The sequence below is a fragment of the Monodelphis domestica genome, chromosome 2 (assembly GCF_027887165.1).
Source record: "Monodelphis domestica isolate mMonDom1 chromosome 2, mMonDom1.pri, whole genome shotgun sequence".
NCBI lineage: Eukaryota > Metazoa > Chordata > Mammalia > Didelphimorphia > Didelphidae > Monodelphis > Monodelphis domestica.
Window position 1 is genome coordinate 127,204,616 of NC_077228.1, and position 14,777 is coordinate 127,219,392.

Genomic DNA, 14,777 nt, shown 5'->3' on the forward strand with positions numbered 1-14,777 from the left:
AACCACTGTTGATACACTGTTTATTTCTCAGTCATTTTGGGTTAAATCACTGTGACTTGAATGTCAGCACAGCTTGGGATGTGGTAGTGAAATCAAACCCATGCCCAGCGTGCCAAGACAAATTTCAGAAAACCCCAAAACACAATTGTCTTGCTTTCTTACTGGCTGTGTTTGTGCAAACATAGGCAGAGGTCGAGGTGATTGTGCTCTCCGACCGCTACATGAGTAGCTTCATTTTCCTCACTCCGGCAAGCTACTAATGAACCCCAAACTACTTCCTCAAATACTGTGGAGGTCAGGGGTGAGAAGTCACCACTCCCCTGAGGCATGTCAGAAGTCCATGCCAATCCCTAGAGAGCCACAGGGAGGGTTCAACAGTTTATGAAAAGATGGATATCAGAGTTGCACTGCTTATATCAAGAAGGTTCTGGATGAGAGACAGAGATGGCCACCCTGAGGACTGGAGCTTGGGTAAGAAGGTCTGGGAAGTTGACTGGGAGTCTCAAAGACCTCAGAAAGCCATGGGCTTTAGTAGAATACAGAGTGAACCGGAATCACCTCTTAGTTGCTTTTACACTGAGGTCACATTACTTTGTAAGGACCCAAACGAACACCAGTTTTTTTTTATGTCTCCTAATTCAATGTGTATATTTCCTTGGAATTATTGGATTTGTCTGCAAATTTATAAGTTTGGGGCTTCGTGGAAAGATCCTAGACTCTACTTAAATATTGTTGGATGCAGAATAAAACATATTTCTGATGAAAGAAGCCCTTCATGGCTTTTCCCATAGTCTATTGCTTCTTGGATGACATTTATGCTGTTTCTTAAAGGTATCCTTATATATTACCCAAGTAGGATCTTAGTCAGAGTAAGGAGCCTATGTGAAGAAGCTACAATGAGATCTGATGCTTTTACATTTCAGGATCTTGTTTCCTTTGCAGAATGATAGTGTTTTATGATTTAGAATGTTAAGGAAAGCCTCAGAATATCATAGATTAAGAGCTGGAAGGCCTTAGACCTTAGAGGCCATTTAGTATAGCCCCCTTCATGATACAGAATAGCAACCCGAGGCTCATGTTGCAATGTAAGCGGCAGGATTTGAAATTGGGATCTCTTACTCTGAATCTAGGGTTCTCTCCCTGTCTTTATTGCCTCTCCTTCCTAATGAGCAATTGCAGAACTTATTCCAAATTGAGGGCATAACCTCATAATAATAAAAATAATAGCTAGTATTTATAGCACTATAACTTTGCAAAGTACAGTTTATATATTAACTCATTTGAGTACACAAGAACCCTGAGAGGTAGGTTGGGAATTATTATTCCCATTTTACAGTCAAGGAAACTGAGGCAAAGCAACTTGCAGATCAATGGGAGCACTTCCTCCCTCCCTTGTCTGGGGTAAGACAGGGGACTCATATGCAGATGAGGGTTGCAGTTTGGGCACTTGGTCTCTAAAAGGTTTGCCATCACTGCCTTATAGGATTGCTATGAATACCTGAAAAAGCAACCTATTAAAAGGAGAGAATTAAAAAAAAAACTTAAAAAAAGTTTTTTAAAAAAGAGTTTTAAAAAACTCTCTCTCTCTCTCTGGATCTGGAGTAAGGAAAATCTGAATTTAAATCTGATCTCAGACACTAGCTGTGTGACTCTGAGAAAGTCATTTAACTTCTGTGGTCTCAGTTTTCTCATCTGTAAATAGGAGCAATAATAAAACCTACCTTTCAGATTTGTTTGGAAGATCATATGAGATAAATCTTTCTAAGGTGTTTTATAAACTTCAAAGCACTATGTAAATGTTATTATTATTATTATTTAAACCTTACCTTCTGTCTTGGAGTCAATACTGTGTATTGGCTCCAAGGCAGAAGAGTGGTAAGGGCTAGGCAATGGGGGTTAAGTGACTTGGCCAGGGTCACACAGCTGGGAAGTGTCCGAGGCCAGATTTGAACCTAGGACCTCCTGTCTCTAGGGCTGACTCTCAATCCACTGAGCCACCCAGCTGCCCCTTATTATTATTATTATTATTATCTTATTATTATTCTGTCAATCATGTTAGGAAAATAGGATCATAGATTTTTTAAAATTTGGAACAGATGTCATTAGAAGTCATCTTGTCCAACCCCTTCATTTTTTAAATGAGCAATTAAGGCCCAAAGAAATGAGGTGTTTTGCCCAAGAGCATATAAATATCAAGTAGCAGAATCAGAATATGAACCCAGATCCCCTCCCTCCACAAATCACCCTTCTAGTTCTTCAGAAAATATAGGTTTACGATACTACTTACTGTAAAATTAACTTCACTGAGTTCTCTTCTTTGTCATATTATTCAATTCACCAACTCCTTAAAATGCTTTTAACTCATTGGAATCTTTTCTTTCTAACTACCTTTGATTATTTCTTCCATCCTACCTAAGAATATTTGCTCTTTGCTAATGAGATATTGGACTTAACGCTGGGAAAAAAGTGGATTCATATCTGTATTAGCCTATCTCCTAGCTCTAAATCAATAAACCTATCTTCATTTTTTACCTTCTTTAGTAAGGAACATATTATACATTTATAATGTATTTATTTTATGATGCCTCAAGTAGGAAAATGAATATAGCACATTGAATCACCCTTGTAGGAAAATTTTGTACTCTGATCTCTATCTCTTACTCCTCGCGTCCCACAGATGGTTCTTTTTGGTATAACTTAGCCTCTTGTAAAACCATGCCATGAATTGTTGCCAAAATTTTCATTGCAACAGTACCCTGGCTTTTATCCTCACCAATCAGCAACAGTAACTTGATTTCTTCTTTTCTGCAGCTGAGTCATCAATCATCAGCTTCTCCAAAGCAGACAGTTACTGTATATTGAACAAGTACTATAGCAACTATATAAAGTGTCGTGGAAAGAAGTCCAAGATATTTAGGCTGGGCACGACCTACACATGCACACTTGAAATGAGGAATAAATGAGACTGTATACAGTAAACTGCAGCATTGTATGTTGTGGAGTCTAAGATACTATATATAATGTCAAGAGTGGCTTGATTATTCATAAGTACAGTTGCTCTTATCTAGTCTGAACAATCATATCTTGCCTATCAGTATGAACTAGTTCCAAGAAAGCACAGGATTATGTGAACATAATAGCACCGTTGGCAAGAAGGGGAAAGAGAAGTCAATTTGAGGGAAGAAGTAGTGGTATATTATTATTATTATTATTATTATTATTATTATTTTAAAAACCCTTACTTTCCATCTTAGATCAATACTATGTATTGGTTCCAAAGCAGAGAAGAGCAGATAAGTGATATGTCCATGATCACACAGCTAGAAGGTGTCTGAGAGCAGATTTGAACCCAGGACCTCCAGTCTTTAGGCCTGGTGCTCAATCCATTGAGCCACTTAGCTGCCCCCTATTATTTTTAATATAATAGAAAGCAACATTAATTGAGGCATTGTTATGCAGGGACTGCAATTATTCTGGTAACTACTCCCTTTCCTTACTAAACTGTAAACTGCTTGAGAGCAGGGGCCATGTCTTATCTAACTTTGTACCTATCCTGTCTATCAATTCACATAGTGCTCTGTACATAGGTGGTGCTTAGTAATTATTGATTTCCTTGAATTCCCTCTGACTATTATTACCACGAAGTTCCCACCTCTGTTTAGAGTAATGAAGAATTATCAGAGTTTTTATATCCCCCAACACAAGTCACACCAGTTGCATTCTTGAATACTGTCCATGGGCTAGCTACTGTTTTGTCTCTAGGAAGGGAATATGGGAGATTAGAGGCTATTAGGGGCTTATGGTCTGGAAAAGGAGCAGAATTAAGAACTGAAAGATAAGCTTAAAAGGATTGAGAGAATATTTGTTTTCCTGGAGTGAGGAGAGGAGTAGCAGAGCAAGTTTGGGTACCAGCAAAGGTCAAGGCCAAGGACCTGACATGATCAGAAAGAACCTGAGCTTATAGCTGCAGGGAACAATATAGAGAGCTCTCATTCCAGAAGGGGAAAAAATAGTTCTTGGAGAAAGGCAGAGGAAAAATCTCCATCCCTCCAAGGCTTACTGGGTGGATGAGTGATGTAGAAGTCATTAAATCCCTACCCTGCCCATCTGGGCCCCTGAGCAGGGGGAGTGTGCCTCAAAAGTCCCAGCAGTGTTCTGACAGGCCTGTTTTGGTCCTCCCGCACTATGCATCCAGAAAGCTTTCCAGAGGGTTAGGGCAGGGTCAAAGAAGTGGGCCAAAAGCAATTAGCAGAGAGAATTAAAAAAAAAAATTTTTTTTTCAAACACAGAGACATCAGACAGGTTGCTCAAGTTCCTCAGATAGGTAGGGGGCTTCTGACCCTCTAGCAAATAACAGCAGGGGAAAACAGCAACTAAAATGTTGAAAACAGTGGACATTCATTCAGTCAACAATATTTATTGAGTCTCCACTGTGCACTGAGCCCGGAACTGGGCGGGGGTGGGTGGGTGGGGAGGGTCTGTAGGGGGGAGGCTGGCTGTTGTCTCAGCATGTGCATCCCAGCACTGCAACAGGACCCAGGCAGGGAGCTGCTGGCCTCTGGCAGGGCCGCCCAACAGGCTTTCCACCTTATGTATAAACTGCTTCTCCTCATAAAAAAGGAGGGGGGTGGGTAGAAGAAATCTTGGTTTGTGTTATCAGGGAGTTGAAATATAAACAAGGCTAAATGGTTATAATAGCCAGAGGGGGAGAGGGCCCTTTGCCAGTGTATAGAGAACATAACAACTGCACTTAATAACAATCAAGCTACTCCTGTAAATATTTGCATATAAGGGCTTCAAAAGCTCCAAAGCCCAAGACAGGCCATTTGGGTGATTTGCTTAGAGAGAGGGGGAAAAAAATTGACCTGCTGGTTGGAGGCAGCCATAATAAGAGAGAGTGTGGGCAGAAGACCAGAAAGGAAAAGAAAAACCCTCTAAAGTTTAATAAACACAAAAGAGAATAAAAATAAATCTGCTGGAGCTTTTATTTACAAACCTTGATGGAAGGAGAAGATAGAAGCTTATGGTGTGGGGGGATAGGGATAGTCATGGGGGAAGGGTTGGGTTTGTCCATGTGCTGCTGTCCAGTGAGGTTCCATTGAGACAAGGGGGTGGGGGGAGGGGTAGGAGTGTGTGGGGGAATAAAAGACAAGACTTGTTTACTTTTCCTGACAACAGGAAACATATTAAATTAGTTCCACTCCTTAAAGATGCTCTTTCAAAGAATGCTCGCAGCTTCTGCTGTCTAATAGTGAGAGGCTCCACACTGCACCATAAATGCAGCTTGTCCATTGTGCGACAGTTTCTCAAACAAACTTTCGTGTATATGATATGTCACATATGTTCCCCTGCCTTGCCTCTGGCTCCCTGCCTGTACTCATGGCTCCCTGGCCTCGACCGAGCTGGCATGGCTGGAACATAGGCAGAGTTACAGAATGTGTGGCATAGGAGGCAGGGGCAAGAGTAGCCAATGCCAACTGGTCACCTGGATCAAGGTATTGCAAGGGGGAGAAGTCTTTTTTGCAATAATAGCAAGCCATTATAGAATGCCACCTCTGCTACACATAGCTATAGGGCCCTACATAAGTTGCCTAATTTCTTTGATCCTCAGTTACCTCATCTATAAAATGGGATTAAAGTATCAAATGAAATAATGTTTGCAAAATATAAACTAAGATATAAATATCGACTCTTATGCATAATAATATATAACCTGGGATGGCCAGATAGGAGGTGACATAACAACAAACAACAATAGTACCTTTCATTTACATGGTACTTTAAGGTTTTGCATATCCCTTTACAAATATCTCACTTGATCCTAAAAATAACTTTGTGAAGTTCATGCTATTTATTATTCCCATTTTATAGACAAGGAAGCTATAGTGTTTCTTAGACAGAATACCTTGTTATCTTTTAAACATTCTTTGTTTTACCATAAGATCAGCTTCGTCTTTTCTTATGAAATGTACCTAATTCCTTTTACTTCTTCATTTACTTACTACTTAGAATTTATATAGGCAGCTAGGTGGTGCCATAAATAAAAGTCTCAGCCTCCCGTCAGGAAGATCTGAATTCAGATTCTGCTTCGGACACTGTGTGACACTGGACATGTCACTAGACCTCAGGTTAAGAACTCTTGCTCTGAAGACTATTAATTGTCCATACGTTTGAAGATATAGGTATGAGACAGAAAGGGTAAGAGAGGTTTTTAGTGTGGGGTAGCAGCCCAAGAATGTAGATCTTAGACTGAACAGACAATGAAATGATTCCTCTGGACACTGGCCAGATTATCAGTATTTCTAAAATATACACAAAAGTAAAAATAATGTTCCAGATAGAGCCTGACAAAGGAAGATTCTGTCTCATCCATAGACCTGGATGCCACCTAAAATATAACCTAAAATTGGGTCCAAATGAATATATTACAAACTACACACAAATGCATTGTTGTTTTTCAGTAATTTCAGTCATATCTGACTCTTCAGGACTTCATTTGATCTTTTTTTTCATGGAGTTACTAGAGCGGTTTGCCATTTCCTTCTCCAACTCATTTTATAGATGAAGAACTGAGGCAAACAGGATTAAGTGACTTGCATAGGGTCAAACAGTATATGAGATAGGATTTCAATTTAGATCTTTCAGCCTGGAGGTCTGGGTATCTCTCTATGGCACCACTTAGCTGCCCATATAAATGCTAAGTAGATGTCAAATAAGGAAATAAAAGGAGCTAGGCAGATTTCATAGGGAAAATGGGAAACTGATGTCATAGTAAGGGGGAGCACATCTCAGAAGATAGCAGGGAATATCACCATTGAAATTATAGGTGTGAGATAGAAAGGGAAAGAGAAGTAGATAGTGTGGAGTAGCAGATGGAGAGCTGACCTAGGAGTCACGAAGACTAGCTTTTCATGTACCAGCATGGACACATCCTGGTTGTATTACTTTAGGCAAATCATTTAACATCTTATTATTGCAGGCAACTTTCTAATGCCAGGGTTCTTAATCTTACAAACCCTTTTTCAGAATAATATTTTTAAATGCATAATATAAAATTCATAGGACTACAAAGAGAACCAGTTCTATTAAAATACATATACCAAAATACTTTTTGAAAAATTATGTTCATGGGGGTAGCTGGGTAGCTCAGTGGATTGAGAGCCAGGAGTAGAGGTGGGAGGTCCTGGGTTCAAATCTGGTCTTAGACACTTCCCAGCTGTGTGACCTTGGGCAAGTCACTTGACCCCCATTGCCTAGCCCTTACCACTCTTCTGCCTTGGAACCAATACACAGTATTGAGTCCAAGACAGAAGGTAAGGGTTTAAAAAAAGAAATTATGTTCATAGACCTCAGGTTAAGAACTCTTGCTCTAAAGACTATTAATTGTAAGTATTTGCTAATTTGCATTGATAGAGGGAGTTTCTTGGTCTGAGATCTCCTTAACATGTATAAATAAGAGATCAGGATAAAAAAAGAATAATAACTAAAACTTTGGTGCAATTAACTTCTTATTGTAAGGAGTAGCCAAGCCAGTCAAAAAGGAAAGACTATAGACTTGGTCATTTTGTGTCCTTTCTCTATAGTTTTTCTAAAGAAGATGTAAAACCTGAATTTCTTACAGATATTCAGACTGAGCACTCAATTTTCCTCAATTAAGATTCCTATTGGCTAAGATCTGACAGAATAAAGGATAAGATTGGCTCTTGGTTTGATGTGCATACTATGTGTGGAGACAGTTTAAATCTCTTCAACTCTATCCTAACTTTTAATGTGTGTGTGTGAGTGTGTGTGTGTGTGTGTGAGAGAGAGAGAGACAGACAGACAGACAGACAGAGACAGAGACCGAGAGAGTGAGAGAGTGAGAAAGAGTGTGTGTGTGAGAAAAGACCAAAATACTGAAACCAGAAAAAGATGCAGTATGCGGGCCTGGATAATGTTGAACATTTTGATGCCAAACTTTCAAGGAAAAAAAATACACAGGGCAAACTGCTTGCCATTAGGAGCTATTTTCTTGGCACATCCAATTAAAGCGTATGAAAGCCTGACAGCCATCTCCAGCCATCAACTGTTGTACACTTGTTCCAGTTCATAAGCATCTAGTATTTTTCCACCACTCTTTCAGCTTTCAAAAGACAGGGTTAACTCCATGCCCTCAAACAGAGTTCAAAATGGTTTGTTAATCTCTATTAATCTGTAATTCCCATAATCAAATGCACATGTTTATTTTTCCTGGTTAAATTGTTAATGGTATTGAATTGGTGAATGGAACTCAAACTGGGCTGAAGATATTTTCCTTATGGCTACCTTGTGCTGTGGTCTTTTGGGGAGAACCATGAATTTTATCATTCTCATTGGTTTCCTTAACTTTTTACAGATGCCATCCCACCTACTTTGTACAGACCCTACTTCAGAATTGTCAGATTTGATGTTTCAGCAATGGAGAAGAATGCTTCCAACTTGGTAAAGGCAGAGTTCAGGGTCTTTCGACTGCAGAATCCCAAGGCCCGTGTGTCTGAGCAACGGATTGAACTCTATCAGGTAAATAATGTCTGGGATAGTTGGGATGATTTGTAACCTAATGGCAGAATTCTTTCTCCTGCTTTAGCTTTTTGACTCAATTTGGCTACCTCATCAGCCACATTGAACATGAATGTTTCTACCCCAGTAATGGTAAGGTGCCCAATGAAGTAGAAAGACCATTCATTGATTTCTGAAGTCAGATGACCTGAATTCATATCCTAGATCTAACATTATCTATGTAATCTTGGGCAAATCACCATTTTTCTCATCCTGAAACAAAGAGTTTGGACTAGATGGCCTTATAAGTAGTCAGATTGTGACAGATGCTCCCTTAATGAATACTTTGGGTTTTATTCTGGGTTTTCCATGATAAAGTCAGTCAAATGTTTCTATAGAAAGGGCAATGGTCTGGGATTCAAAAGGCTTGGATCCTAATTCTAACTTTGCTACTTATTAGCTATGAATCATTTAAACTCTGTTCGATTTTCTTTAACTTGTAAATGGTGAAAATACTATCTGCCCTGATTACTTCTCAGAGTGGTTGGGAGAATCAGGTAACTTTCATCTATAACACTATTTTGTTGTCTGTGTTTGCTTTTGTTAGTATTATGACATCCTTTGAGGGGACACAATAGATGGATAAACACTTCTCAGGGTTAGGTACTTTCCTACTACATGATTCCTTCCAACCATAATCCCTTATCTAAGGAGCCTCATAACCAAAGCAAAAGGGATGTGGGTGGGGAGAAAAAAGCCAAAGAAACAGAAGCCATTTGAAAGGTATGGAGAGTTCAATGGCTGGGCCTACCAGAGAATCAATCAGTCAATCAGTCAAACAAGCATTTTAAAGTACCTACAGATACTGGAGATACAAATGGGGAATAAATCATATAACTGCTCTTAAGGAGCTTTCATTCTATAAGAAAAGAGAAGGGATTAAAGAAAGAGGAAAGATGTGAAGAGGGAGATCAAAGAGGGGAAAGAAGTGAGGAAGGAGTCTGGGAAATGGTACTACAAAGTGAAAAGGAGATGTAGGGTAAAGGAAATGGATAGAAAGTGGAAGTAGAGAAGAAGAAATGAGAGTGAACTAACAGGGGAGAAAGCTTTCTTTCTCTCATGGACGTATATAACTTTACCACCACACACTCCCATTTCTGATACCCTGGAACACTTTCCTATGTTTCCTTTGGTAACAAAATCTCTGACAAGAAAATGCATAACTTGAAAGCATCTACCTTATTACTGATGTATACTTGCTTATTATGACCAGGTGCATCATGATTCTGAACCATTAAAATCCCAAAGAAGCTAGCTTTTGATACAGAGTGAGGACCGGAAAAAGAGGGGTGAAGTCTTTCTTTGGCTGTAAGACAGCTGCTCTGAGGTGTTTTCCCATAAGCTATCTGGTCAGAACCAAAGGTCAGCTGTTCCAGCAGGTGTGTTCTGGAATGATGGATGGTGATGTAATTAATAATAGCTGACATTTATGTAGCTCTTTAAAGCTGGCAGAACACCGTCTTTGCATGATCTCATTTGGTGCTCACAATAACCCTGGGGGTGCTATTATTATTGTTACTCCTCTTTTACCAGTGAAGAAACTGAAATTCAAAGGAATTCAGTAATTGGTGAGGGGGATCATAGCTTCTAGGTGTCAGAAGCAAGACTCAGGCTGAAATCTTCCTGACTAGTCCCGGTATGCAGATATGCCATATCATATCATCTCTCATCATTAAAGTAAAACAATGAAGAAAAAGTGGACAGCTCATTTTATAAGCAAGAAAACCTATGACTATAATTTATGTTCATTTAAATGGGCACTGCCTTTGTTTTCTCTTTGGGAAAAAAGACTGTCAAGCTAATTGATGCTGTTTATATGCTATCAGAGTTTGAAAGCAAACTGTTTTCAATCATTAATTTATATTCAAATCATTGATAAGTTGATAGCAAATCAGTTTCCATCTGTTCAGTAAAGTGGGTACCATAGGATTTCTACTTGGCAATACTTTGCAAGCTTCAGAAGCACTTTGTTTCTGTTAAAATATATTTTTGAAAATATAAGAATTTAATTTCTCTTGAAACATTAAAATTCAAATTTTAAATGAGTTCATCCTAACCTCTCTTCCACAATCTAGCCCAAATTAATGAGGCCTTACTAGATACAATAAATATTTGTCCCCTCTCTTTTCTCAGCATTAGTTGGAGGAGAAAGAGAAATTATATTAGGATGGGCAACAAAACAACTCTTAGAAGAAAAAAATAAACACCAGTGAGATTATTCATTACATAGCTACTCTCTTTTCCATTTTACAGATGAGGAAAATTGGGTTAAACAAAAGGAGACTTAAGTGACTTGTCTCATATTAGAATTCAGATCTTCCAGCTTCTAGTCTGGTGAACATTCCATGACATAAGGTCATGTAAAATTACAGTGACTGATGTAGACCTACTGAGTATTGATGGTTAAGATCTACTTTACTCCTAACCTTTATTTCAGGTTATTGGGGGTGAATAAATCCACTGAGAATAAGAAAATGAATATAATGGGCAACCCTTTGGAACAATGATTTCTCATCTCTGGAAGTATTCAAGCAAAGGCTGGATGACCACTTGCTGGGGATATTATACAGAGAAGAGATTCTTTAACCATGTGGGAGTTTGCTCTAGATGACTTGTCAAACCCCTTTTACTCTGAAATTCTAGGATTTTTTCTCTCTGGAAGTGATTAACCATTTCAGAAGAGCTCAGGTATTGCTGGCCTTTGTGCTCCTTATTTGTCCTTAAGGGTTAATTCATTCCTATTTACCAAACTTAATACATCATTAGGCAAGTCCTGCAAATTTCACTGATTAGGTCTCTTTGATGGCAATGCTATCATATTCACATAGTCTTTTCCTTCCTTCCTTCCTTCCTTCCTTCCTTCCTTCCTTCCTTCCTTCCTTCCTTCCTTCCTTCCTTCCTTCCTCTCCTCCCTCCCTCCCTCCCTTTCCTCCCTCCCTCCCTCCCTCCCTCCTTCTCTCTCTCTCTCTCTCTCTCTCTCTCTCTCTCTCTCTCTTCTCTTTCTTTCTTTTCTTTTCTTTCTCCTGGTTAAAAAGTGTGCCATGCCTCAAAACAGTTGGTCAGTTAAAGAATACTATTTTATGAGGGTTGCACAGAGGCTGCTCTCTCTCTCTCTCTCTCTCTCCCTGTGAGAGAGACCTGAGAATCTGAAACTTCTATTGAAAGACACATTTGGTTTGGCAGAGAATCTTGGGACTTTGACTCCACTCTCTAGGTTGTCCTATAGAATTCTCTGTCAGCTCTCTGGAAAAGGGAAAGATCCTGCTACTGCCTTTCTCTGACCCCTGCTATGCTAATTGTCACTGAAGAACATACATTTATTTGATCCCAGTATGATTTTGAATGTACACCAGGATTTGGGACAATATGAGAGAATAAAATCTTTTAACAGAGGGAAAGAAAAAAAACAAGTCAGAAAGTTTTGCCAGCTACGAATAGCCTTAGCAATGTTTTTAAAGATTTATGCCAAATGCAACCTTTATTGGAATTTGATCAGATAAAGCTCCAACGATTTGGGAATGTCTTTGAACCCACGGTATTTATCATAACTCTTGACCACTTTGGAAGCTCAAGTACATCTTTCTTTGATTAAGTTGCTCCTGTATTTGTGATTAAATCTCTTCCAGAATCATAAGTTTGGGAAGGGGAAATGGAAAGAGAGAATCTTCATCTGAAGGAGCATTCCAGAAACAAGTCAGGAACAACATCTTATAGAAGGGGAACCACAGGAACAGCCAGTTAGCTTTTATGTATATCATAAGATCTGGATCAGAGCCACCATCTATCCAGTTCAGTGGCACCATGGAAATATTGTAGTGCTAAGCCCAGAGAATGACTCTTAGGGCTGAAGGAAACTTAGTGGATTGCCTAAGCTAAGCCATGCCATTTTACAAATGAAGAAACTGAGTCCCAAAGAAGTCAAAGATCATACAAATACTTTAATTATAGAACCAGGACTAGAAGAATGATAATATCAAAAATAACTAACATTTATATAAAGTAAGATTTGCAAGACACTTTAGACATATATCATTTAGCATTTTTTTTAAGCTTTACTTTCTGCTTTAGAATTGGTACTTAGTATCAGTTCCAAGGCAGAAGAGTGGTAAGGGTTTGGCAATTATAGTTAAGTGACTTGCCCAAGGTCACACAATGAGGAAGTATCTGAGGTCATATTTTATTCCAGAACCTCCTGGCTCTAGACCTGGCTCTCTTTCTACTGAGCTATTTGATAATATGTTCAGCCCCATATATCATTTCTTCTTCCCCATAATCCTCTGATATAGGGGCTATTATTCTTCCTACTTTACAGGTGAGGACACCAAGACTAAGAGGGGTTAAGTGATTTGCTCAGGTAGAATTCAAACTCTAACTCCAAGTCCAGGGCCCTTTCCCCTATACTTTGCCACCCCTATCCAACTCTGAAATTGGCATTTGTGGTTGGGACTCTTCCCTAGAATACTGACCTCAAAGAATTTCCCATGTCTCAGATATAATAATAATAGTAACAATAATAGATGTCTTTCATTTCCATTTAACCATTAGTAATAAGTATCCAGGAAAATATCCAAAACTATCTTGAAACTGTAGATCTTTATAGCTTTTACCATATATAAGAATTGGAAGTTTTACATATTTATAACTCACTTTATCAAGTATAGTAAGATACAACTTACTACATTTAACTGATTGGTACCTAAGGCTAAATCCTAATACATTAATGGTATAGACTTCAGAAAGTCCATAGAGATGCCTCAGAATCTCTCCTTGCCTGCAATAAGAGGGGCTGGAAAGGTCACACCTCATGGTGAGCAATCATGCAGTGTGAATTGCTATAATGGAACTGTGACCCAGGGAATGATCTCACTTTCCTAGAGGAGGAGAAAAAGTCCTCTTCTTCAAACCAGCTAGTCCAACAAAACATTATAAGTAGTGCAGAAATTCTTTTTTCTCTTAAAGTGACCCTCTTCTCAGGACAAGAGAGCATACCTTCCTCTTTGCATCCAGAAATTTGTTGAATAACTTTGCTTTCCATATTCATATTGGTTGTGATTGTATAAATGCTGACTTTATTCCTTCTCAGACTTTTCCTTCCCTGATAGCAAAGCCATCTAGGGCAATGCCCTAGACTAGGAGCCATCAGATTTCTTTCAAGACTAAGTCATTAGCTTCAAACCGCTGAGCAGTAATGTGTTAAAATAACTTACTAGGGAAGGAGTATGCTGTGTTTGGGCGATACGTCATAAAGCATCAGGAGAAAAGCAGCCAAAATGTTGCCTTTTATCACGGTGTTGGTGTGAGGTTGTATATATTGGGTCTCTGATAGGTTAGGGGAATGGAATCTGCTAAACTTTCCCCATTAATCATTAGAGAAGGAATGTGTTGAGTTGAAATGAACCCGCTACCTTACCCAATGTGTTTCAATGGAAATCTATATTATCAAGAAGGGAGTAAAGGCATGGAGTCAAAGGGAACAATAGAGTTACACAGTAGCATATGTAAGCAGGATTTTTACTGTCACCTCTGGCTCCCTTGGAACTTTGGGAGAAATGTTTTTTTTTGAAATTTGTCTTAAGTCTTGATTTTCAATACAGAGTCACCAGACTGGATTATATTTATAATCTGGGCATTAATTAAATAATATGGCAACAGTAATTCCAAAGCCATATGTCTGTAGAATGTAGAGTCAGAGTACAACATTCAAATCCTACTTCTGATGTTTACTACCTGTGTGAGCTTTGGCAAGATATGCTATCTTCTGAGGACTTGGTTTTTCTCACCTGTAAAATCAGAGCCTCTGCCTTTATGGCCACCAAGCTCTCTTTTCCCTTTAGATCTATCATCTATGACAATAGTAGACTTTAATTGTGGATAGTCTGTTAACAATACCACCACTCTACCCCATCAGTGATGGTGAATCTTTTAGAGGCTGAGTGCCCAAACTGCAACCCTCACCCTGCATGTGACCCCCCATCCCCATCCCCTGCCTTACCCCAGACAGAGGAGGGAGGAAGTCCTCCCATTGGGCTGCTGGACAGAGGGACAGGTGATGAAAGAAATGTCCTCAGGCTTGTGTGGAGAGGGGCAGGTGAGCAGCCCCTCTGGCACACATACCATAGGTTTGCCAACATGGCAATAGGCTTTCACACATAGATGTATACTTGATCTAGTCTAGAGCTCTAATTTATTTCTTGATCCTA

The 14,777-nt window shown here is 39.2% G+C and overlaps 1 protein-coding gene across 1 annotated transcript in view; it reads left to right on the top strand.

Annotated features, from left to right (window-relative positions):
- The window catches only part of TGFB2 (transforming growth factor beta 2), a 101,582-nt gene that overhangs the window by 60,869 nt on the left and 25,936 nt on the right, over positions 1-14,777 (top strand). Inside the window, exon 2 of the mRNA XM_001367246.4 lies at positions 8,375-8,538. Coding sequence (XP_001367283.1) covers positions 8,375-8,538 — 164 coding nt within the window. The remainder of the gene's footprint in view (positions 1-8,374; positions 8,539-14,777) is intronic.